Source organism: Pholis gunnellus, assembly GCF_910591455.1.
Source record: "Pholis gunnellus genome assembly, chromosome: 17".
In the NCBI taxonomy this organism is placed as follows: Eukaryota; Metazoa; Chordata; class Actinopteri; order Perciformes; family Pholidae; genus Pholis; species Pholis gunnellus.
Window position 1 is genome coordinate 6184592 of NC_136544.1, and position 24114 is coordinate 6208705.

Genomic DNA, 24114 nt, shown 5'->3' on the forward strand with positions numbered 1-24114 from the left:
AAAAATGTAATATTATATATGGAGGCTTCAAATAAGCCCAGTTGGCTTTTTGCCTCTTACTGCACTGTGATACTTATTTATCTCTGTTATTTTATTGTTTAAATTGTGCAAAATAAGGAAACTAAGCTAAACTAATGGGTAAAACTGTTACGATAAAATGGTTGGACTATCTATAGAAGACTAAACTATTATATACATCTATTATAATATAATGTAACGTTTATAACGAAAGCATAAATATCACACATTGTCTGTGTCCCAATCTTGCGGCTGCATCCTTCGGAGGCTGCATCTATAAAGCTTTTATAGCATTTATTTTATACAACATGGGGCCAGTGAAGTGGCAGCTGGAGAAGCCGCAGTATTCACTTTTAAATGTAATTATTGGGTTTCAACTCACTGGAATATCACCGATACAAATGTTAAAACTAAAAATAAGCGACCTTATAACGTTTGTTAAAATGATCGGTTAAGTTACGTGACGTTCGTAGCTGACAAGCTAGCGGTCCTGGTCGTCCAAGGTAACGTTAGCGGAAGGGTTTTCAGTTGGTTGTAATTAGTCTTTTTATTCTGTGATTTTGTTGTATATGGGTATAATATATAATATGGGTATTTTGTTTTACGGTAAAGTAATTTATTTTCCGTTAAATGATAAATTGCACACTTGGTTTAGAGATTTATTTTTATAGTATTTGTTTCATGTTATGTTGGTATTTGATTAGAATTTTTTTGATTTTTTTGATGAATAAAAGTCATCGTAAAACGTTATGGACATCTTTTTCTTTGGGTCATAGGAGAGCCGTCTGAACCCCCTTATTGCTCCATCGAGGACAGCAGAACGACTGACGTTGAACTTGCAGGTTATCCATTTTGTCACTGAGCTCTCTCAGAATTTGAGTGATGGGGAATGAGTTCTTTTGGCTGTAGTACCTGTGATATGACAAGAGGACCGTGTCATATCACAGTTTCATTTTGATATTGTGCAATTATTCAATGATCTATTCAGGCCGACAGTACTCTTGTACCTCTACCTCGGTTTGTTGCAAAGTAAAAACACAAATGTACCTTGAAGTTATTTTCTATGTAGTTCCTCATTTTGTCATCATCTGTGCGTCTCCAGTGTGGGTAAGTTCTATATGATCATTTTGAAATAAACTACAGCGGTGTTTAAAAAAATGATAATGTTATGAATTAATTAAGTTCCCACATTGTTTCCCCCTCATTCATTAACGTCACATCTTGTTCCATTGCACCTCCATGTATGTGTCATTACGTTCTGTACTAGTAAACAATCAGTACACATTATAATTATTTATGATTTAGTTATAAATAAATTGGGAAAAATTATTCTGCACGTTGCGGGCTGTAATCTAAAGCTTTCCCCATTTTATTTATATCAACATGTAATATTATGATTATCAATACTTAATACTTAACAGTAATGCCTTTGAGTGACATGAAAACCAAAAAGATATTAAATTATCACTTGCACAATATTTACTGTATGTTAATTGTCATACATTGTCAGATTTTTGAAATAGAACAGAAATATAATCAGAATCAGCTTTATTGGCTGAATTTGTCTCCGGTTTCCACTCTGCTCTCAATGTACACACACACATTTACAATAAACAAGAACAAATATATATAAAGAATAAAAAAGGGAACAGAGGTAGTAGTGCAATATGACTTGTTTATTGTTCATCAGAGTGACGGCCAGTGGAAAGAAGCTGTTCCTGTGTCTGGTGGTTTTGGCGTACAGAGCTCTGTAGCGCCCACCAGAGGGGAGGAGTTGGAACAGCTTGTGTCCAGGGTGTGGAGGGTCTGCAGTGATCTTTCCAGCCCGTTTCCTGACTCTGGAGGTGTACAAGTCCAGGATGGGGGGCAGGCTGGAACCAATGATCCTCTCTGCAGACCTGACAATCCGGTGTAGTCTGTTTCTGTCGTGTTTGGTGGCCGATCCAAACCACACCGTGATGGAGGAGCAGAGAACGGGCTGGATGATGGCTGAGTAGAACAGGATCAGCAGCTCCTGAGGCAGGTTGAACTTACCTCAACTTACGCAGACTCGTCACGTCTCTGTTGAGGCCGATGACCGTTGTGTCGTCTGCGAACTTCAGGAGTTTAACAGCTGGGTCCTCTGAGGTGCAGTCGTTATTGTTTCTAATATAAAGACATATTTAGAAAGTTTGTCGTACATTTATTTGTATTGTGCTACTCTGTAAATAAACAGTATACATACAGTACATACAGCTTACATGAACATACGTATGTGACAAATTAAATACCTTAAAGTTTTTAGAATTATTATTTGTCGTTCATCCTGAAGCGTCTGTCTGCTTCTTGGTTTGTGATCAGATGCAAAGAGCTGCTGACGGCTTCCTGTGTGTGTGAGGAGCTTCCCAAACCCACCAGCACAGAAGAAGCAGACGGAGACAAACTACGTCCTCTGGGCCGGTGGGGAGGGGGCGCTCCTCGTCCTCTGGGCTGGTGGGTGGAGCGGGTGGTGTCGGGGGTGGAGGGGCAGGGAGGACGTAACCGTACTCACTGGGTCTCGGACTCACTGGGGTGCTGAGAGTGGTTCAATGGTCTGTGGTGGGTCTGGGTCTTCCTGGGATGATGGGTTGGTTGACGTCCACTCTCAGCTGCCCCAGGAGTGAGACAAGGGCACAGAGGAGTCCTGCCCTGTGAGACACAAACACAAGAGATGAATACTTTTAACTCAACTATACAACCTTTACATTGTTCAATGATGGAATCTTATTAGTGAGCGATTACTTACTCAGCCCACTGAAGGACTGACAGTTCGCCGCTCTCCATCTGGTCCTCTAGTCCTCCATCCTTCTCATCTGGTCCTCTAGTCCTCCATCCTTCTCATCTGGTCCTGTGGTCCTCCATCCTTCTCATCTGGTCCAGAGTGAACACATCTTCTCTGTTGTCTAGGAGATCCAGGATGTTGCTTCCTGTTACAGCCATCGATACCTGAATAAAAGAGACTTGGAAAACTTTTCTTAACGTTAGTAATTTTTACCACACCTCTGGCTGGTACAGCCACCTTCACCTAACTATGAAAAACAGATATAGAGTAAAATGAACAATCTTTGAATAACTGTAAAGTGAGACTTTGAGACAACTTGTGTTAATGTTGTTATTAAATGTTGACTTACCTTTGTCTGCTAAATACATCTAGACTTTAAAAAGAAAAATACACAACAGAATAACAACCATTCACTGTTAACTTACCTCTGGTTTCTGCATCTAGCATCAACCATTACTCAAACGGAAAATCAACAAAGAAACAATATTTAAAAGCTCTGCTGCAGGATGCTACCTATCGCCAACCCCGCCAGACGCGAGGGAAGGCTGTCTGGTGCTTTATCAGTCCTACCAGACACAAAGGTTTTACAATCCTGCTGCCGTCAGTGTCAATCCGAGTCACTGTCTTCAGCCGACTGCCAGTATGGTCTGTGTGGGGAGAGGCTGAGGCCTGGAGTGGAGGGTGGAGACCATACGTAGTAACCTCTCCGGCTATAATTTGTGGAGGGACCGAGGCCTGAAGTGGAGGGCGCTGACTCCCCGAAGTCCTCTTCTCTGGTCCTCTTCGTGGAGGGACCGAGGCCTGAAGTGGATGGCGCTGACTCCCCGAAGTCCTCTTCTCTGGTCCTCTTCGTGGAGGGACCGAGGCCTGAAGTGGATGGCGCTGACTCCCCGAAGTCCTCTTCTCTGGTCCTCTTCGTGGAGGGACCGAGGCCTGAAGTGGATGGCGCTGACTCCCCGAAGTCCTCTTCTCTGGTCCTCTTCGTGGAGGGACCGAGGCCTGAAGTGGATGGCGCTGACTCCCCGAAGTCCTCTTCTCTGGTCCTCTTCGTGGAGGGACCGAGGCCTGAAGTGGAGGGCGCTGACTCCCCGTAGTCCTCTTCTCTGGTCCTCTTCGTGGAGGGACCGAGGCCTGAAGTGGATGGCGCTGACTCCCCGTAGTCCTCTTCCCCGTGGTTGTCGTCACCGTTCCCCTGCCTCTCCATACTCACCTGCTCTGCGACTTCCTCCTCTTCCTCCTCTAGTACCACTTCCACTTCCTCGTCTTCCACTTCATCATAGTACAATAAGGATCTGTACCCGGAATCGTCGCTCTCGATTTCGGACTCGTCCTCTTCCTCCTCGTCCTCTTCCTCCTCCTCGTCCTCTTCCTCCTCCTCGTCAAAGACGTGCACGGGAAGCAACTCACGCACAATGCCGGGGTCCACCTGATCTCCACCCATCATGCCAGGCAAAATCACAACCTCAGCTTCCTCATCGTCGAGGATCCTGATGACTTCAGGGAGGCCGTCTTGTGCAAGACGTTCAACGGCATAGTAGACACCTTTACATTTAAAAAAAAAACATTTAAACTTTCAGTATTTCTCCTAACATGAAATATTTCTGGATTAAATGAAGCAATAATCAAAGTTCAAATTAGAAAAGACGACAGCAGAGCCATAAAGTAACTAGGACTGCACTACACACACACATAAAGTCCCCAACACGCAAGAGAGTTCACCTTTAAACATTTATACCAAACATAGTGCAGCTCTGCCTGTTAGTTTAAACAGAGAACCCATAACAAAACAACAACAACTATATTAATAATGATTAAAGCAATACATAGTATTATTGTCGTTATAGGTATTATCCTTATTACTGTTATTATTATATGTTCGAAACAACAGAGTAGGGTGAGAGGAGCAGCTTTTATTTACGCACAAGCTTTTCCCACGTTTCTGATCTGGATTCAGATTCCAGCTGCTAAACAGTCAGTCAGCGGGTCAATGAACCGACTGTAGTCGTGAGCTCTGGACAAAGACGTTCATTTTGCATTCGCGTGGACGAAACGGTAAATGGCTTGCAATAAACAGCGTGAACGTATTTGTTGAACTACGTGCGTCACGACGCACAGCGAAACGTGTCTACATTAATCCAACATGACTAACCTCTTTAGTTTATAACTCATTATTCTCCCGGTTTATGAGTTGCATATCACAGCGCGTTGAGGAGATGCAGCACGCGCACATGCAGCCCCGTACAGTTACTTAACAGATCGCTCTCTTGTCCCTCGAAAACCAAATATCACAACAACGAGCAAAGCGCATCTCAATGTTAAATGTTAAAGAAATAGTTTATTTAATGTGATGAAGTAAAAGGAGCAGATGTTTGTTCAATAACTCAAGTTTCAACAGTCAAACCCACTCAGGGTCGCATCGTGGCCTGGTTTGATGACGTAGCTACGTCCTGACGTTCGCCTCTAATCGTTCCATATGGTTACCATGGTGCACAACTTGCATGCATTTAGCCTTTTATGAAAATGTTCTATTTTCAGAAATATACATTTTAATGTTAACATAGGAATATTTGATGCCTTAAAACCAAAATAACTGTTTAACAACCGCTACACTATTGTCAACACCTTCCACAGAAGTCCCGCCACATTTAAGACATTCTGTCACTGAAATAATCAGTTTACACGAGTGTTTCCAACAGGCCTGATAATATAGTGTCAACACCTTTAAACTCAAAATGTTTCACTGATTTCTAAAGTGAGAATGCTTTAAATGGTTTGAAGGGGACGAATCAAAAGACAAATGCTACATTAAATGTAAACGTTGTCAGAGATGGGCAAAGATACATCAAAATGTATTTTGATACAAAATACCCACAAATAAATGTATTACAACAAAATACAAAATACTGGTGCCAGAAAATGTAACAAAATACATGTATTTTGTATTTAAAATATAGGAAATACTTTTTTCTGGATTTTCTGTTTTCTCACAATGTGGTATAGCAGAGCATTCAGGTTTGGGCTATAATGTATATAAAGCTCTGGTGAACCCCACAAAAAGGAAGAACAGTCACGGAATGTCAGTGTAACTAAGCAAAGCTATTGAAAGATAACAACTTGATTGATTATGTATATATATATATTTTTATTAATGGGACTTAACAGCCCATAAACTTTGGCTTTATATCAAGAAGAAAATATTCATCACATATGACATATAAGCTCCCAATCTCCCTCTTCCTTTAGCTAGCTACTCGACTGATAAGCTAACTTGCTAAACACTGGCTATGCACTAGCCTACACAGCATGCTAGCGTCATTAGCATGTTAGCATCGATCGCTAGCTAGATATTATAACTATCACCATGTATATACAATAGGCTATGTAGCCAGACCCAGACATAAGTTATACATCAAGCTAGTTGACATCTGTCACACTCAGATACAATATTTAACTTGACAGACAATCCGTTGAACTTGAAGATCTGAAGACTGAACTCGTGAACTGTTTCGTGGAGAAAGTATTTTGAGTATTTTAAATACAAAATTACTCCACTCTAAAGTATTTTGTTACAAATTACATTAGATTTTTAATCGGCCCTATCAAATACAAATTACAAAATGATCAAAAGTAATTGAAATACGTATTTCAAATACAAGTAATAGAAATACTGCCCATCTCTGAACGTTGTCTTACCTTCCCAGTAATCCCCACGGGCCATTTTCCTCAGCAGGTGCTCCTCCTCCTCCTCCTCCTTCAGCCGAGACCGAGGTCCACGTTCAGACTCTTCTGTTGCCCGCGATGATCCAGTAGTTTAGTTCTCCAACAAGTTTCGTAAAAAGTAGCTTTTCTCAAGAAGTTAAAAACTTAAAGAGTTGGCTCTCCACAGTTTGGATTCACAAGTGTGTTCAGCTCAAGAGGTGTTCCGCTCAAAAGTTGATCTGCTTATATTGAAGTCCAAGTGTAAAGTGAGCGATCAGAAAGTTCTGAGGCCTTAAGTAACCTCGTTGTTGCCATGGCATTCAGCGACGCGTGCGTGTGAGTGCGTGCGTGCGTGTGATTGGCCAAGACAGAAAGAGAGAAATATTAATTATTTTCTCTTACATATAATATATTTTTTATTTGATTTACACTAGTTATTTTTATTTTACCTTTCAGTGCTCTATTACCATTCAGTACAGCTATGAGTTGTAATGAGACAACCCGTCTCTGCTGATTCTAATACAACAAATCTGTATTGGAAACGAAATTGAGAGCGAGAGAGAGAGAGAGAGAGAGAGAGAGAGAGAGAGAGATTAAGTAAATATATATATATATAGACTTGATCAGACCTATCAGTAATAATTATAAAACTGTAGCCAGGAAGATTCGTCTCCCTGTCACTCATACCACACAGTTGAACGTACGGAGAAAAAAAAACTATTACTGGAAACCCCATTTCAGACTTGACATATCAATTAGATCACATTGTCGAGGCCCAGAAAAACATTTTTATGTAGTTTAAATTAATTTTAGTTTGATTCGGATTTCCCTGAATATAATATAATGGGGCCTTAGTGTGTTTTTGCTTCGTTTTTGTATGTATCTACTTGTTTTTACAAATGTTATGGTTTTTGTGCATGAGAATCAAAAATCGGTCTCAGAGCGTGACACGGGAAAACTCAAAGTCCCAGGATGCAGTTGGGCAGGCGCAGATCCAACCTGCTGCCCTCGCGCTGTTCATCACTGCAGCCTAACGTCGCTGCTGTCTCTCGGATCCGCTAGAGGAGAAATGGCTGCAGCTCTGTCCCGTGCCCTCAAACTACCCGGTGAGATGCTCCACACGTCTTTACACCAGACACACACACACACACACACACACACACACAGGAGATAGACTCGTGCACATAATTTACTGAAAGCGTTATCAGTCAGGACTACGTGGTTTGTGAGGACTCTCTCTTGCTGCTCGGCTCTTTAACGGTGTCAGCAACTGATTCATTTGATGCGATGATTCGTCACAACACAGTTAGCATGTGCTCCGTATCAGCCCAGATTAATGCACACGTTTTGTTACAGATGTCATGAAATATAACTGTTTGTAAAGCAGCGCGTTGTCCTCTCTCTGTGTCTGCTGTGTGCTGCCTCTGAGCTAGCTGCTAGCTAATGATAAACCGACACAAGCGGACCTGCTCGGGAGAGTAAACAAGCGTTGGAGCGTGATAACACACATTACACCCGATACCAGGCACGGTGTTGTACCTTGTTTACAAACGTTATTTATGTGACAACGAGGGATGTGCGACAGTACTTTATTAATAAGTGTTTGTAAGTATTTATTTTGGATATTTCTCTTTTGCTGTATTGTTTTATAGGTCTGCAATTATGAGCAGGCTACAATAATGATATATTTCAAACGTTTTGAACATCAAATAACCTTCATGCAATAATTATAAGGTATAGTATTACAAGCAGTAGTTGTAGTATTATTAGGAGTATCAATATACTACAGATGAGATCATAGAAACAGTAACTTTATCCTTATTACTGCCCTCTAAAATAAAGCTACTATATATAAATGTGTATAGTTGTATGTGCCATAAATATATGTTTAATAGTGTTAATTACATGGAATACTTAGGGTAAATAAATGCAATATGTTTGAGTACTAAGACCCTTACCTACATCTGAAAAAAAATAAAACACGAGTAGCTAGAGTAAAGGAAGGATACATCTATAATGCCTCAGCATTGTCAAAGAATATATGAGTTATTGTGTATCCATAATATGTCTCTGCAGGGAAGAAGGGCTCGGAGCTCGGCGAGTACGACCCTCTCACCCAAGCAGACAGCGAGGACGAGAGCGAGGAGGATGACCTCGTGCTCAACTATCCCCGGAACGGCCTCGGCCGGGACGGCTGCCTCGGCGCGGGCTCCTCGAAGCTGCGGGGGGGCCGATCTGGAAGACTCGTGGGGGCCGGCGACGAGGCGCAGGAGGACGAGGAGGAGGAGGAGGACGAGTGGAGGGAACGTCTCCCCAGCAAATCCAGGCAGGACAGAGACGACGCCAAGGGCACGCAGTACTGGAGCCACAGGGACTCGGCAAGGGACAGAGGCGGGGAGGACAGGGGAGGGGGGCCCGGGCCTTTGGGGGGCTCCGGGCTCGGGGTTCACGGCGCCGACGCGGAGGAAAAGAGGTTGAGGGTGAAGAACACCGTCCGGAGCGCGTTCTTCCTGGTGCCTCTGGTCTGCGCCGCGTCGCTCGTGCTGCTCTGTGCATTTCTGATCCCGTGCCAGAAGGGAGAGCTGGAAAAGAGGCCGCAGTGGGAGAGAGCGCTGGGAGATGCTGGAGGTAAAGAGAACGACGTCAGAGTTGGATCCACCGCCACGGCTACATTATCTCTGATACTTTCCACATACAGCACCACTTATAATGCTCACTTTATCCAGACTTACGTAGGAGTCTCTGTGGCTAGACAGCGCGGCCACGCCCTTTAATCAGTCCACTGTAATTACACAGGAGTGTGAGCATCACACGCTCTGTTTCAGCAGGCCCCATGAGAGCTTCGTAGAGTGGCAATAAACACAAACTTGACAGGATTGCGCCTTTTAATAACCACTAATGTTTTGGTACTTCATTACTTTTGTACATTTGTCCTCTACTGCTGGACTGTCAGTCAAACACTGGCGAGGATTCTCCTGGTGGTGTTCATCACGTTGTGGTTTCTATGTCTAGGCGTCACACCACCCGCGCTGGCGTTGTGGGATGTCGACGGCGACTCGGTGGAGGACGTGTTTCTGGGTGTTACTGAATGGACCAATGACACCCATCCCACCCGAGGGAACAAAGGTATGAGAGGAATCATTTCCTGGCGCCCCCACTTTTAACGTCTCATCCTCTCTCTGATTCTTGTAAACGCCGCGGTTCGTTCATTGATCGGCCGCGTTCTCGCCTTCCAAACCAGTGTACAGCGCGGTGGCCCTGTCGGCGGTCAGCGGTCTGGTGCTGTGGAAGAAAGTGGTGCGGGAGTCTGTGATGTACATCCAGTGTGGTCTGCAGTACAGCACCCAGCCCCAGTCCGCTGTGGTCCTCCTCATCGGGAAGTCTGTCCTCATGGCAGTCAACGGCACCACAGGTTAGGAGACGAGCCCGAGCCACATGGCTCTGTCTGTTGCATGCAAAGATCACAGGACTTAGCTATAACCACCTCTGTAGACCTTTTGTATTTGTTCTTTTATTGTCTTAGTCTGGTTATTCTAGGTTAATATGCGAAAGAAAATGCACGTTTGAGCAAAAGAAATCCTCTCAGCCTCCGGTTCGGTTCCCCAAACTAGACAGGAGAGATAATGGAATAAGGGCAAACCCACCAGTGGAATTCAAACAATCTAAAACAGGGTCACACCGGTTTCCTTTCATTCCCTCAGGGAAGACCTTGTGGTCGTGCCTGCTGAAGAACATTGAATCCCAGGCGGTGCTGCTCCCAGACCTCCAGGGCGACTCGGTCCCAGACCTGCTGATAGCCACCCTGCCAGCAGATGAGGTAGTGGAGCCGCCTCCCTCTTTATCTGACCGTGAGCTGAACGTCCACACCTTTGCATTCAGTGACTGCATACCTTTTTTTTGAATGTATCTTTTTTGCTGTCCTCATTTTCCAGGCGTTGGATCTCTCCCTGACGCTGTTGTCGGGGCGGACGGGGGCGAAGCTCGGACACCCCGTGCCTTTCAACCTCACCGGACAAGGAAAGCTGATCGGCCCTTTGCTGCACGAGACTCAACAAGGGGCTTACTACATCCTCTTTGGACTGGGTAAAGGAATCAAATGTGTAATAGATCACCATGTAAGCGCAGGCTGTTGGCATAGGTTTAGCTGCAGCTGTAAGGGTACGAATAGCATTGTTGTTAGCATTCTGAGCTAACTGACTCAGTTCATTAACCTTTTAACTGCAGGTTTACGAGACTTGTCGTTGTCCGTTCTCCAGGTAATGTGGAGGCCATCTCCCTACGTGATATCTACTTTCGAGCCACTGGCAATACGCCCATAACGCAGGCACTCAGAAGGAAGGACGCAGGGTGGGAGGGACTCAAGAAAACCAATTCCTCCTCCTTCATACACATTTACAGGTACGCCTCAGTCACTGGCTCTCACTCGCTCCGACTTCTTAATCCTGATTGAATCTCAAACAGAACTTATATCTGAATCTGATTGGTACATGCAGTTTAAAACGGTTTGTACTGCAGCAGTCTTTGTGGTCTAAAGTCACATTTGCACATATTTTTTTTTCATATTTTAAATAAAGATTTGTTTACTTCCTGTTATTAGACAATTCACGGCTGATGTGAGTCAAAAATCACACCTTTTTATTGTCTTCCCTCCAGAGGATCTGAGCGAGTGGAGTTCCTGCTCCCTCTTGTGGTCGGCTTGGGCAACAACCACAACAGCCTGGACACCGCCTCCAACCTCAACTCCAGTAAAAGCGACTGGGTGCTGGTGTACGGCTCCAGCAAACTGTCAGTGCTCAGACAGAAGGACATACGCAAAGAATGGACCTTCAACTCGGCTCCCATTCGCAGGTAAAGCGCCGCATGTCGTCATCACATTTCTCTTGCTGTTAGGAAGAAATGCAAATACAGAGGCTTTCAGCTCGGAGGGTGTGGAAGCTCATGTTCAGAGGAAGTTATGTTTTGTGAAATGTCCCTAAAATATTTCTTGGCCCGTCACAGCCAACCGGCCCCAGGACACTTCAACGATGACGGAATCCTTGATCTTTTCATTCAGCATTCAGCGAACGGCATCATGAAGGTAAAGCAGTCTGTCCGCACATACATAGAGGCGAAAAAGAAGGTTTGGGGATATTGAGTAGACAGATAATGGTACCGGTTTTCTCCTCGTCTCTCAGGCGCTGGTTGTCGATGGCGCAAACGGGCATCTGCTCTGGTCGGCAGAATTCGTGTGTCCCCATCTCGTTTTGGAAACGTCCGCGATCTCCACCTCGACTGGCCAATCGGCTTTCCTCTTCTGGGCCAGCGATCCAATCACAGCACAGAAGAACGTTATCAAAACAACTGTGAGTCTGCCGCAGATTAGTGAAGTGTGTGTGAATCAAGCGCACAGCTTATTTAAAGTTATTGTCTTTGATCCTCTTGACCTGGAGACATTAATGAAATACTCACCTGTCCACGCCGGCTGTGTGTAGGTGTCACCGGGCGTTGCTGCAGCGGAGCCGCTCATCAGGAAACTCTTCCTGTTGCACCCTGCGCATCCCACAATCCTGCTGGAGCTCACCAGCACCACGGACACGGCCGTCACCTCCGCAGGTGAAAGTTTAAATCTGATATCTGCTTCTTAATCTTTATCATTCACCACCCCCCAAAGTCTGATAACCAAGCTGTCTTTAAAAGTATTTGAGTAGTAGACGAGGAAAAAGATGTAGTAATTACACAGTAATACACATGTTCAAGTAAAACAACTCCTGTTTTCTCCTACTTTGTGTCCGACAGTGAGCTATCAGGAGCGCCAGAAAGACGCCTCCTACATCACCGTGTCCTCCCGACCCACGCCGGGCTCGGAGCCGGGCGCCCGCATAGTCAAGAGCATGAGCCTCCGAGCTGCCATCACCAAGGGCCAAATAGTGAGACTGGAGGAGGGCAACAAGCCCGGGGGACCCGTCAAACCCGGCGTGTTCGAGGTCAACAAGTTCTTCAGGGGGTTGTCCTTCAAGCAGTAGGTGAGAGAGAAGCGTGACATCGTTTGAGCGCCGTGTGTCAGTGTGATTTATTAATCTCAACGATGAATGTGTCTCGACTGTGTTTCAGTGAGGAGCCACCAGCGCTACAGGAAGCGGAGCATCTAAAAGGACTCACGCGAGGTTGAAAGGGGACCTGCACTAAGGGGACACTCTGGATTCATTTGGAGCTGTAAATACATCTCGTTTGGTTTACTAAGTATGAATTTGATTTCCGTTATGAGACTTCCGCTCTGTACAAAGATTGTTTGTAGGTAGGTTGTGGTTTTATTGCTTTGGTTTATTTTATGTTTGTACAAGGTTTATTTAAATTGTTTAACTTGCATCTTTTCAGGGAAGTCTATTAAGATTTTATTGAATGTTGACGATTGTTTAAACTTGATGTCAAGAAGAGTAACTTTCTAAGCACAACAAACCTGTAAATGTGTTTACAATACGCAGCACTCGTTTGACTCTTCCATGGCCAGTATGTTCATGTGGCTTCTTTTTGTTGTCATAAAGCCACCAACAGTGTTCTTTCTGCTCACCACCACGTTATGAGTCTGTAAATATTTAATGCTGTACCGTATTTATTGAATTTGCTTCAGCGGTTTTAACCTTCTCGTTTCATTTGTTGATTTATGTTGTGAAATATTTTATGGTTACATTTTAGTTTTTTTCCCTCCCCCTCAGAATATGTGGCTGCTAAATGTTCTGGCATTTAAATGTAAGCTGCAATTTCACATATCGCCAGTAAAAGTATGAAAATTCTTACCGCACCATGTATGATGTGTCCTTTATTTCACGGTCTCATGTTTTTGTGTTTTATTGAAGTCGTGCAGACAGCCGGCTAAGAAGAATTATCATTAGAAACATAGAGAGCGCAGGGTGGCGGAGTTGCAGCTCCACGTCCACAATGATCTGCAGTTTTCCACATCGCTGCACTGAATTCAGGGTTCTTGTTATCGTATTGTGTTTACATGCACTACTAAAGTCTTAATAAAAGGGAATAATAGTAAACTCAGCTCATGCTCAGTGGACTCACATCAGTGAGTCTCCAAAACTATGAAGAGAACATAAGCATCGTTTATGACACAAGGCGTTCATAAATACTTTGAATGAACCACCAATCAAAGAAAAATCTAAATAGGAAACTGATTAAATCACAAGACACACACTTGTAAATATACATTAGTGAGCCTTAAAAACACCAGGTTGAGTTTCTATATATCTTTGCTTGAAAGGCTGCCTGCCTTCACCGACAGTCTTTATCTCCCTGTAGAATAAGGAGGAGCTGTTCACAACACCGTCACTTTTAGTGCGTTTTTGGTTGAACTGTCCCTTTAAGATAATCCCAACAAAACGTCTGAATAAAAGACACAACCGTAGGTATGTGAGTGTTAAGTGTGTATTTACAGTAAAGGGGAACATCTGTCACACAGGACACAAGCAAAGAGGGGTCAGAGGTCAGCCGCACAGTTCATGGGTCGTGTCCCCCGTAGAATTTGGACAGGAAGTCGGTGCCACGAGGCTCCTCGGTCTCGTGAAAATAGCGCATTATGTGGGTCTTCTGCTTCCACACATGGATCGTTTCCTGGAGCTCCAGTTTCCCCTGGGGATAAAATAACACAAAGGGAAAATGTTTCAACACACAGTAAAGTTCTGCTCTTGTGTGACACTGAGATGAGGTCCTGGGCCATCTACGAAACAACTCAAAAGACAAAAATGACAAACTGCTTCAATCACAAAGGTGAAACGATGATGGTTAATGGGGTTCGCAGATCGGTGGCAGGCTGTTTTTACCTTAATGACCAACATGTCGACCACACGGGGGTCAGTGACATGCTTGTTTTTGTCGAACAGCTCCCTCACTTTGTCTCTTCCCTGGCGTGTATTGATGTCCAGCTGAAACGTTGCCACTGCAGAGAAAGAGAGAGAGACAAAAACTCTGTTTTCACCACATCCAGGAACAGGAATAACTACGTTATAGTTATAGTTCTTATAACGAGAGAGAGAGGAGCTTATGTACAGAACAGCTTTAGCGCAATTTATTCCAAAAGCACAAGTATCAATAATAATCGTTATATATTGACAATACTAATACAAATATCCTGCTTTGAGTTATTACAGGACCGATGCAGTGTGCAGCGTCCAACCTGCGGTCAGCTCAATGTTAACCAGTGTAGTCCTGACATGTATTAACTGGATCTAAATGTAAACATACATTATAAACCTAAAGACAACAAGTGCATTTCATAACAAGTCATTTTTGACTCTACTCAGTCAGGCGTTGACTGAGTTGCGTGTGCTCCAAGGTGATTTATAAACGTCTCTGCACCATAATTTAAAAAAAGATGGTCCACCTTAAAGCATGAACTCTCATGACACCTGATTGGCATGAAGGAAATAATGTTGTCAATACAAAATATAGTAAGTATATAAGTATAGTATTCTATAATAAGTATAAGGCAATAACAAAAGCAGTTTTCACAAGTATTCTTGCACATGGAGCCCCGTTATTGCTTTAAGGAACCAGATACATGTTGAAAGGAGGAACTATTGCAGGTATGAACGTTTCATCTTCTCAATATTCATTTAAAAACACATAGCTAGCGTCTGCTACATGTAATGTTATGGTCCGGTTGCTGTTTGCTAGCAGCTAATGTTCGTTATGCCTCCACATAGACGCGACCTTGACGCTGGCGCTGCCGGCTAAATATCGCTACCTCACAGCTGCCAATAAGGACCGACATACCCGTGTTGGGGACCTCTCGGTACCAGGCTCGGTACAGGTCCCGGACCCTGCGTTTAGCTTCGTCCAGGTCCCGGCTAAAGAGCGGTTTCACAACTTTAGAGGCACCAGCCGCCGCTCGGGTCGCCGCCGCGGACGCCATGACTGCTGTGTCGTTACAGCGTTTCCGGTTTTACTTCTTCGTTGGTGTTAAGAAACACAGCGGTGACACCTAGTGGAGGGAACGGCTCAAGACAGGAGGCGGTGAGTCACCGACAGCCCGTTAAAAAAATAAATAATAAATAACATTGATGTCAATGTTTTAGAGACATTCTGTTGTCCTAAACTGCATAAATAAAAATGTAAATGAGACTAAATATAAATAAATAAAAAATACAACCACAATGTACCCGATTGTGTCTACACAGTCTGTGACACTTGTGTCTGCACAGCATCACTGAAATGAAATGTATAATGCAGGAGTGTTTCTGTTGAACTTATTTTATTGATTGCAAAAATTGTGTATAACTTATAAAGATGATACAGGCTTTTACAGTACGTTAAATATGAAAAATATTTTCAAAAGGCAGGTAGATAAGTCATTTTATCACAATTCATACTGTCAATAGAAAAAATTGGCTCATTGATGCAACACCTGTCATTTGTTAAGTGGTGGCACATGCATGCCAACAATGATCAGGGGGGAGGGGCTGGAAGCTGGAGAGTTCCTGCTTCTCTACCATGGTTTAAAAAATAAAGACATCTGTGACGTGGGACGACATTCATTCAACAGCTATACAATCAGAGATCAACTTCCAATTCAGCCTGCCGGGAATTAAAAAAGGTTTGTCGTCTTGTCCCGTAGTAATCCCAATGGATTTTTCAGGACGTCATGCTCATAAACACGACACTACGTAAGCACACTTCTCTCCAGGTAAAAAAAAAAAGTATAATTACAGCAAATGATAAGCTCCCATTTCTATAGAAACACAAGCCATTTTCACAGAGTAAACATGACTCAACAGCTGTACAACATAGAAAACTGATGACAGTAGCTCTTATGTATGAACAAAAAAAATAATAATTGGATACGGTATGAAATCTTTATCTACAATACCTGATAATAATAATAATAATAATAAAAGAAAAAAACAAAACATGTCACTCAACGGATATTCCAGTTTTCAGACCAAATGCGCACTCATACATTCTTGCACTCAAAGCAAGCAAAAGCTAAAATAAAAACATAAAAAGTGCAGTTTTATATAACGTGTGTGTGGCCCAGTGTACTAAAACCAGCTAATAGCTACTCTATGCTGCTCATTGGCAGAAGGATAGAAAACTAAGGCACTATCATGGTCCCCACACAGCCGGAACTGTACAAGTCCTCCGCTTTCTTTTGCTGCTGAATATCAGTCACGGTGCTGCAGACACACCTACAAAACAATAAACATACAGAAAGAAATACATGAGAAAAAAAAAAAAACTCCTATCAAATACATATGTGCCTTTCAAATATCTCCACAGAGACGGTGAGATGTTGCCTGGCTCTACATCCGTCCACACCTGTCTCCTGGTCTTCCAGAGCTCCAGTACCAGCAGCGGGGTCTCAGTGGTCCAGGCTGTTGCCCAGCTTCTGCCCCTCCTGCAGGGCGGCCATGGCCAGCCTCAAGTGCTCCTTTAGACTCTGGATCTCTCGCTCGCTCCGGCCCTTCATCCCGCTCAGCTCCTCGTGCACCTCCGCATAGCGCTCACAGGCCAGACGTTTCTCCTGCGGGGCAGAGGAGGAGCAGACCGACTCACTAAAGCTTTATTACAATATCCAGATGTTGTAACACGGCATTCACCATGGGAGCAGCACCAACACAGCACAGGCAGGAAGGTACAGTATGATAGAAACATCGACAAACTTTAATTCATTTACTGGATAGAAACCACTGGAGGGGGACGTACAGAGCACACGGGTGCAGGGTTTTCTAAAGAGGGCCACCGAGGTGTTTGTTGACCAACTAAGCCAATCACATAGATTCATCCCAGTGGCTTTTCTTTAATGACACTGTCTGTTCATTATTTCACTGTTCTTAACATAAGCCAAAAGATCTAGAAGAGTCGTTGCTCTGCATTTTCTGAAAGGCTCCAGGCTGTGAGACACGTAAACACCGTGTTCAAGGATTTGAGGATTAACATTCCATGTTATTCATCTAATAGTGTCGGGTTTACAGAAAGAATAAATAAAAACAGACACAGACAGACAGACATACCGTGTTAAGAAACTGCAGCTCATTCCTCAGACAGCTGATCTCCTTGTGTAGATACTCGATCTCGTTTTCCTTCACCCTGAGAAGAACCTGGCAGAAAAACAAAACAACATAGTGCGGTTTGTCATTCGCTGCCGAAACGACACAAACAGAACACCATACATCTTCATAATTACCACCCAAGTCCAAGAAGAAAAAAAAAATCTATTGTGTTCTGGCTGATTTACGATGAACCCAGAGGCGTTCTCTGTCATTTCGAAAGTTTACAACTCGGGCTTTCAGCCAATTACAGTTTGACGTGACATTCCGTTTGTGTTCTTAAAAAACCACACAACTAGTTTGGAAACAGGAAACGATGTATATTAACTGCTACATGTGTGCTCCTTCAGGTTTTGGGTGACATGTCAGTATCAGATGCTCCTCCAGAAGTCACCAGCGTGTCTCTGATTAAGTGTCCTTGAGCAAAACGTACTTGAATAGCGCAGCGCTTTTCAGTGTATTGCTGAACATTTGAGGAACCCTGCTACTGTGACACAAACACTGCAGGTCATGCTCCACACGTCTACATGATGCAACCGCCAGCATTACCTCATCTGTGACTTTTAGCCGATTGACACAGACTGCTTTCTTATCTTGCTCTCGACCCTTCTGGTTTAATTTTTCCAGGTTTTGTGGGATATACTGTTGAGACTTTCGCCCATAATTAAGTAAATTGGAATTTTATTTTAAAAAACAGCTGCTGGTATCAGTTATTGTTAACTTTAGCAAAAAAACAAAACAAATATCAGCTTTTTTTCCTCTCTTAATGCAGTGGGTGATGTTTTCACACTTGTGCACATCTGGTGTGCGTTGCTATCAGTTCAGGAAGTTACAAATATCCCCGTCGCCTACTTTCAGTACTGAAAGTAGGCGACGGGGGTATTTATAAGAGCTGTTACCTCTAGTTCACTGGGGGTCCTGTCTTTGTTGTTCTCCGAGCTCTGATATGTGACGGAGGATCGCGTACGACTGATCTCCGCCGCCAAACGGGCTTTTAAGTCCTGCAGAGAAAGAAAAAAAAAAAAAAACATTTTGTCTTCATGAGTGCCGCTTCTCATAAAAAAATGTCATGCTACATTTCAGAATTACACCTGCCAGCGCAGCGACACAGAGAACCACCGTTCATTCGGGACGGTTTACGACTTCAACATGAACAAGATCGCTCCGTCACTCAGTAACTCGCCTGGTTCTCCTTCCTCAGCTGCTCCATGTCTCGCTCCTTGCGGCTGATCTCCCGCTCTCGCTCTGCGCTGTTGTGCTCGGCTCGGTTCAGCTCCAGACACTTCTGAGAGTAGCGCTCAGACAGTCCGGCCAGCTCTCGTTGCGAGGCCCGAGTTTCTGCCCTGCGGGAACGCAAAGATGAGTGAGCTGCAGAAAGGAGGAGTAAAAACGGCCATGCTGCAGAATGTACGTCACATTACCTGCTTTCTCTTTGCTGTGAGAGCAGCTTTAATACAACAAGAAAGAAATGTATGAATCCAAATGTATTGAACAAAGAGATTAGCTGCTAAACATCATGCAGTGACAGTGGTCGCTCCTTTAATCTGCTCTTACTGAATACTTCTTAAGTAAACTATAATATTATTATACTGAACTTATTACATTTAATAAGAGCAACATGCTGTGAATAAGTACACGGCAGTTTTTGTACTGCCAAAGTATTTCCTACTGCGGTTTTAAAAACATATTTACTGGTCATGACCGATGACCACAAAAATAGGGAAGAGCATGCAAAGAGGGGAAGAAAAAAAAAGAAAAAAACGCAGAGTAAGCACATGTGTAAGCAGCACAGATAAGCCCTAAAATGCAGGTTCCAGTAGCAGCCACTGAGACAGCGCCGTGTCAAAAGGCCTCGTGAAGCTTTACAAAAGGAAAACCAATCCATGACCAAATTCTTCTGCATTCCTCAAGTGCCTAACAAGACCCAGTGTCCGCCGCGGTAATGGCCCCCGCGTAGACGGGGAACCCTGGATTGTTGTGCAGTCTGCAAATTCTACCTTTAATCTCAGTGAAAAACCCTTTTGTGGCCGGCTAACTCCCACTTAAAAGCACAAGAGAGCCATTCACACAAATGACCAGTGTTGGCCTGCGCCGACTGAGACTGAGAGCCAGGCTGTGAGCAAGAATGTGTTTTCAAGGCAACATGAAGTAAAAAGGTTCACGAGGCCGGAGCGTTTGGTTTACAAACTTTATATTCTTTTATTTCCCCCATGCATGCTAATTATGTTTCATGTCTAGATTGTCGCATAAACAAATCAACATCTTTTATTGATATGCATTAAGTGTCTGGGTGTACATCTCTACCCGGCTGGCATCACACAGATTTGAAGCGACTTACTGTTGTTGGGCTCGTAAAGTCTGTGAATCTATCACCCCGCTGCTCAGCCGCTTGACTCGCTCCACCTCTCTCTCCAGCTCGTCTTTGTGCTTCTTCTTCAAAGCCTCCATTACTGAAACACAAACCACAAAATGTGCCGTCCCGGTGGCTGTTAACGGCACATGAAGGGACCAGACTACTGTTCTTTATCACATTAAACCCTTAAAGCTGCCTTTCACAGATGTAAATGTAGGTCTTCGATACTCTTCTCCAGACCCGTCCGGTCTGCTGACCTCGTGCCGTGTCGCGGGTCTCCTCCAGCAGCAGCCGGTCCTTCTCGGTCTCCAGCCCCTTGAGCTGGCGTTCGTGCTGCCTCTGGAGCTCCTCCATGGCCTGTCGATGAGCGCGCTCCATGGCCGCCAGGCTGCGGCCGCAGGGGGCCTCGGGGCCGCAGCCGCCGCCCCTCACGCCGCCGCCTCCTCCTCCTCCTCCTCCCCATCGCCCTCCCCCTCCCTGTAGTTGCTCCAGCTGCTGCCTCAGTGACGCCACCTGAGAAAAAGGACGAAGACGGAGGTAAAGCCCACTGAGCGACAGGGGTGAGGGGGGGGACACACACCTATTAATCGAATATCTTGTGATTAGCATGTTTACATGAGGGCACACACACACGCGCTGGTGTTGGCAGTAGGAATAATGCATTCATACTCACTGCCAACACACACACTCTACACATGATCACTGGCAGAACCACAGTGCATCAGCTTAAGCTTTTCTCAGGGCGGACTAATGATGCATTGGGCATCGAGCACCTCTTGGATTTTATAGTTGTTGGAGCTCAAAGTTCAAATTCACGGCTGACCTTTCAAATCCTGATTAGATTCTTGCTACAGAAGAAGCTTAAACACAAAAGGAAGCATTCATCTTTCCATATAATAGTGTCGTTAAAGAATAAATGCATCTAGGCTTGTCTTTAGCGTGCACTGAACAGCTCCTGCAGCTGTCTGCGTATCATGTGTAGAGAGACGGCAAACAGATCCAAACCAAAAGAAGCACATCACAAACACACAGAGACAGAACAGGAGTTCCAGCAGCGCTTCCCATCACTGTATCTGTATATTTTAGATGGAAAACGCTGCTGAAGAGCAGGTCAGAAGAAGAGCGTTAACAGGCAGAAAGAGGAAACGTTAACTTCATCCGGACAGATGAGGTCATTTGCATTTTATTCAATTTGCAAATTGGAAAATCATCTCCACGCACTACCTCCCTCTGCAGCGCCTCGTTGGCTGGCTGGCTGGAGGGCCGCGATCCCATCGGCGGCAAGGAGCTCATCTCCTTTAGCGGCATGCGCTCGAACTCGGCCCACTTCCTCTCGATCTCGTCCTCCGAGCGCGGCCGCTGGTTCGATCCCCCGCCGGTGCCCTTCCTGGACAGCACGGCCTCCCACTGGCTGCTTGTGTTCCTCTCCTCCTGCCACTGGCCGTGCTCCCTGCCCTGCCCCTCGGCCGCTTCCCTCTGACCGGCCGGGAGAGGGCCGGACGAGGCGGGAACCGGGGACAGCTCCACATAGTCGAACCTGCGATGAGCGGGGGTCGAGACCTCGGACTGAACGGCGTCGGAGTGACGCGATGATGGCCGACGGGAAGACGGCAGAAAGCGAGAGTGGGAGTTTTCCTTGTCGCTGCTGCCGTCGGGTAATCTAGAGAGGGTTCGAGACAAACGCATGAATCATAAACCGGCATTTAATCCTACTTTAGTCAAATGACGAAGTAAGTAATCCCAAATTCAGTAATGCTGATGAAATAAGTAAATCAGCAGCATACAAAGCGTCAGTGAAGGCCCAGCTGGGGCTGAGTCACTGTGAAAACAGAACACATTGGCGCTCCCAGGAACTCATGAAACGTTGATTCATCTTCTACAAGTAAAGTTTACAGTGACTGCAGGTGCAAGTGAGTAACAGAGCCTCTTATCGGACTGTATTAAGCCAAGGCTGAGCTGCAGCAAGACCTCAAATGAGCAACATGCTGAGGCAACAATCTTAAAATAATAGGAGAATTAAGGAAAAAAAGAACTTGGAGAATTGAAGGATAAAACATCCTGAGATGCTGCTTTTTTTTTAAAGGGCATGAAGTTGCAATCTACAATTAACAGATATAAAAAACAACTTAATAACCTTTTTTAAATGTCAAATAGTGACAAACGCCCCTCACAAGCTAGAGTGCTGTTTCAACATAGCGAAGTGAAAGTGAAGTGAGGGAGCTACTTTGGGTATAAAACATCTCTTTGCTCTTCATGGAGCCACGAACACGTCTCTCTCCACGATTAAGTAAAACAATAAACTACAACGTAAAGGAAGCTGTGAAACACAACTCGCCAACTTTGCTACATTTAATTTGGCCAACTTTTGATCAAACCAAGTTATCTGTGGGTCCTCGATATTCAGTATTCAATATAAACCTCAGAATCAGTTTTGAAAATGTAATTAATTAATTGTCTGTCAATAAACTAACACTACCAATGAGGGCACAGCTGACTGCTCTGTTACTTACATTTGCCAGTTCTGAAATTAAATATTTCTTAATTTTAGCCAGAGCAAAATCTGAATTGATCCAAATTTCAATTTCAGGCAAATCATTATTTTTACCTTCGACTGTCTCGCCTCCTAAAGTCGCTTGTATTTACACTTACTGCGTGAGGTCTGGAGAGCTGTTGGGCCGGATGCACTTCTTTAACACCTCTATCCAGTTCCGCCTGATCCCGGCTGTCATGGCGGACAGGGTGTGCGCAGACTCCCGCGTCTGCAGAAAAACAAAAGAGAGAAAACAGGTGAAGGAGACACAAAGACGTGACAGAACTGGGATGAGCTGGAGAGACACAGAGACAGAGACAAAAAGGTGGAAGAGATACTGACGTGAGATGTGAGCCGTGATAACGGAACAACAAGAAAAACGCAGCAGAAACTGAGAGTGTGGTTACAGCTGATAAGGAGGACAAGAAGTGAAGAATACACACACAGACACACACAGTCTGTGAGAGACTGACCCGTAACAGAGACACTCACCTGGACCTGAAACCCATAGTTCTTCTCCACATCGAACTCGCACACCTTCACACAGGCTTTTAGGTCAATCTCTCCGTCCAGGTCATCTTTCTACACAGAAGACACGGAGATAAATAATACAATGTGTTTGTTTATGAACTCAAGTTGTTATTAAATACCATTATTAGGATTGTCACGTTAACAACAAACCTACAAAGTAATATATATATATATATACCTCCTCTGCACTGGAGTCTCTGTAGTACTTCAGTCCAGCATCAGTCAAAACAAACCAATGCTTCTTCCACTAAAGAAAAAGCAGATCTCAAATTAATCCAAGACTGACCTGAGATCAGCAACTCTTAGGTTCAAATGTGACAGGACGGCGTCATATCACAACAGCAGGCGTGCAGGATGGGATATGGGATGTGTGAAGAGAGAGAAGCTCATTCACTCAAGCGCATCATTCAAAGAGAGGAAACACCGGCTGTGCCTCAAGCCACCGCTGCAATAACGGGGATAATCTGCCGCTATCGCCTTACGCACAACCTTTCTAATTAGGGAGGAAGGGAAGAAAGGAAGAGGGGGGTCTAAGCCTTACTTACGTCGCCACTCTCGTCCAGTTTGGACATCCATCCCTTCTTGAAGTTCAGGAGGTCAGGCTGCGAGGCAAAGAGCACACACAGTCACTGACCTTCATACGAGTGCTTTGGCAGAAAATGTTACAAATACAAAAGTGGAAGGAAGGAAGCAGAGAAAGTGAAAGAACAGAAAGAAAAAAAGAAAAGAAAAACAGGACAAACACCACTTCAAGCTGTATGGAAGGGTGGGGCATTCGCAATATAATTATATTTCTATGCAAGCAATTAGCAGCTCCCACAATGCCACGGGGTTTATTCCATCATTGTACAAGAGGACAACCGATACAATGCTGCCGACTTACTTTGCCACAAAGAAATTAAACCAGTTTCTATCGGGCTTTTCTTAACGTGCATGTTGAAACGGGTGCAGTTGGCTTCTTTAAATTCTTTTTTTAAATACACATTTTTTTCCCCAAACGCATGAATACATCACTAAATGATCTACTTCTTTAGCACTCGATGATATTATACGCACCGCAATCATTCAACAAAGCCTTTTGATCGTTAATACAGCGTCTCAACAACATAATGTTTACGCCACAGGTTGCCGCTCTGTTGCACTGCAGAATACCACA

At 44.3% G+C, this 24114-nt stretch overlaps 3 protein-coding genes across 3 annotated transcripts in view; 1 reads left to right on the forward strand and 2 right to left on the reverse strand.

Moving 5' to 3' along the window:
* The first annotated feature begins 7571 nt into the window (after nt 1-7571).
* Nucleotides 7572-12737, forward strand: fam234b (family with sequence similarity 234 member B). Its single transcript, XM_079177033.1, has 13 exons — nt 7572-7623; nt 8594-9145; nt 9530-9643; nt 9759-9929; nt 10219-10334; nt 10450-10600; nt 10774-10915; nt 11171-11365; nt 11516-11594; nt 11692-11859; nt 11989-12109; nt 12293-12519; nt 12608-12737. Exons 1-12 carry the CDS (start codon nt 7587-7589, stop codon nt 12517-12519), a joined length of 2073 nt encoding a protein of 690 aa, XP_079033159.1. The 5' UTR covers nt 7572-7586; the 3' UTR covers nt 12608-12737.
* A 1173-nt stretch (nt 12738-13910) lies between these two features.
* On the reverse strand, nt 13911-15428 carry ndufa6 (NADH:ubiquinone oxidoreductase subunit A6). Its single transcript, XM_079178147.1, has 3 exons — nt 15272-15428; nt 14320-14435; nt 13911-14128 (listed from the first exon to the last, which is right to left on the reverse strand). The coding sequence occupies exons 1-3, from the start codon at nt 15408-15410 to the stop codon at nt 13997-13999; spliced, it is 387 nt and encodes a 128-aa protein (XP_079034273.1). The 5' UTR covers nt 15411-15428; the 3' UTR covers nt 13911-13996.
* A 310-nt stretch (nt 15429-15738) lies between these two features.
* The window catches only part of triobpb (TRIO and F-actin binding protein b), an 11026-nt gene continuing 2650 nt past the window's right edge, over nt 15739-24114 (reverse strand). The window contains exons 2-13 of the mRNA XM_079178143.1: nt 23504-23560; nt 23137-23205; nt 22920-23009; nt 22547-22656; nt 21122-21557; nt 20155-20410; nt 19883-19994; nt 18728-18887; nt 18444-18545; nt 17509-17595; nt 16814-17018; nt 15739-16683 (exon numbers count right to left, since the gene is read on the reverse strand). Coding sequence (XP_079034269.1) covers nt 16857-17018; nt 17509-17595; nt 18444-18545; nt 18728-18887; nt 19883-19994; nt 20155-20410; nt 21122-21557; nt 22547-22656; nt 22920-23009; nt 23137-23205; nt 23504-23560 — 1641 coding nt within the window. The 3' untranslated portion in view covers nt 15739-16683; nt 16814-16856. The remainder of the gene's footprint in view (nt 16684-16813; nt 17019-17508; nt 17596-18443; nt 18546-18727; nt 18888-19882; nt 19995-20154; nt 20411-21121; nt 21558-22546; nt 22657-22919; nt 23010-23136; nt 23206-23503; nt 23561-24114) is intronic.

What these genes read in the sequence shown, in the direction of transcription:
- fam234b (XM_079177033.1), top strand. Translation starts at nt 7,587, where the DNA reads ATGGCTGCAGCTCTGTCCCGTGCCCTCAAACTACCCG. An exon ending in CCGTGCCCTCAAACTACCCG is followed by an intron (nt 7,624 to 8,593) that starts GTGAGATGCTCC and finishes ATGTCTCTGCAG; the next exon opens with GGAAGAAGGGCTCGGAGCTC. An exon ending in AACTCGGCTCCCATTCGCAG is followed by an intron (nt 11,366 to 11,515) that starts GTAAAGCGCCGC and finishes GGCCCGTCACAG; the next exon opens with CCAACCGGCCCCAGGACACT.
- ndufa6 (XM_079178147.1), bottom strand. Translation starts at nt 15,410, where the DNA reads ATGGCGTCCGCGGCGGCGACCCGAGCGGCGGCTGGTGCCTCTAAAGTT. An exon ending in CCGAGAGGTCCCCAACACGG is followed by an intron (nt 14,436 to 15,271) that starts GTATGTCGGTCC and finishes CTTTCTCTGCAG; the next exon opens with TGGCAACGTTTCAGCTGGAC. An exon ending in TCGACATGTTGGTCATTAAG is followed by an intron (nt 14,129 to 14,319) that starts GTAAAAACAGCC and finishes TTTTATCCCCAG; the next exon opens with GGGAAACTGGAGCTCCAGGA.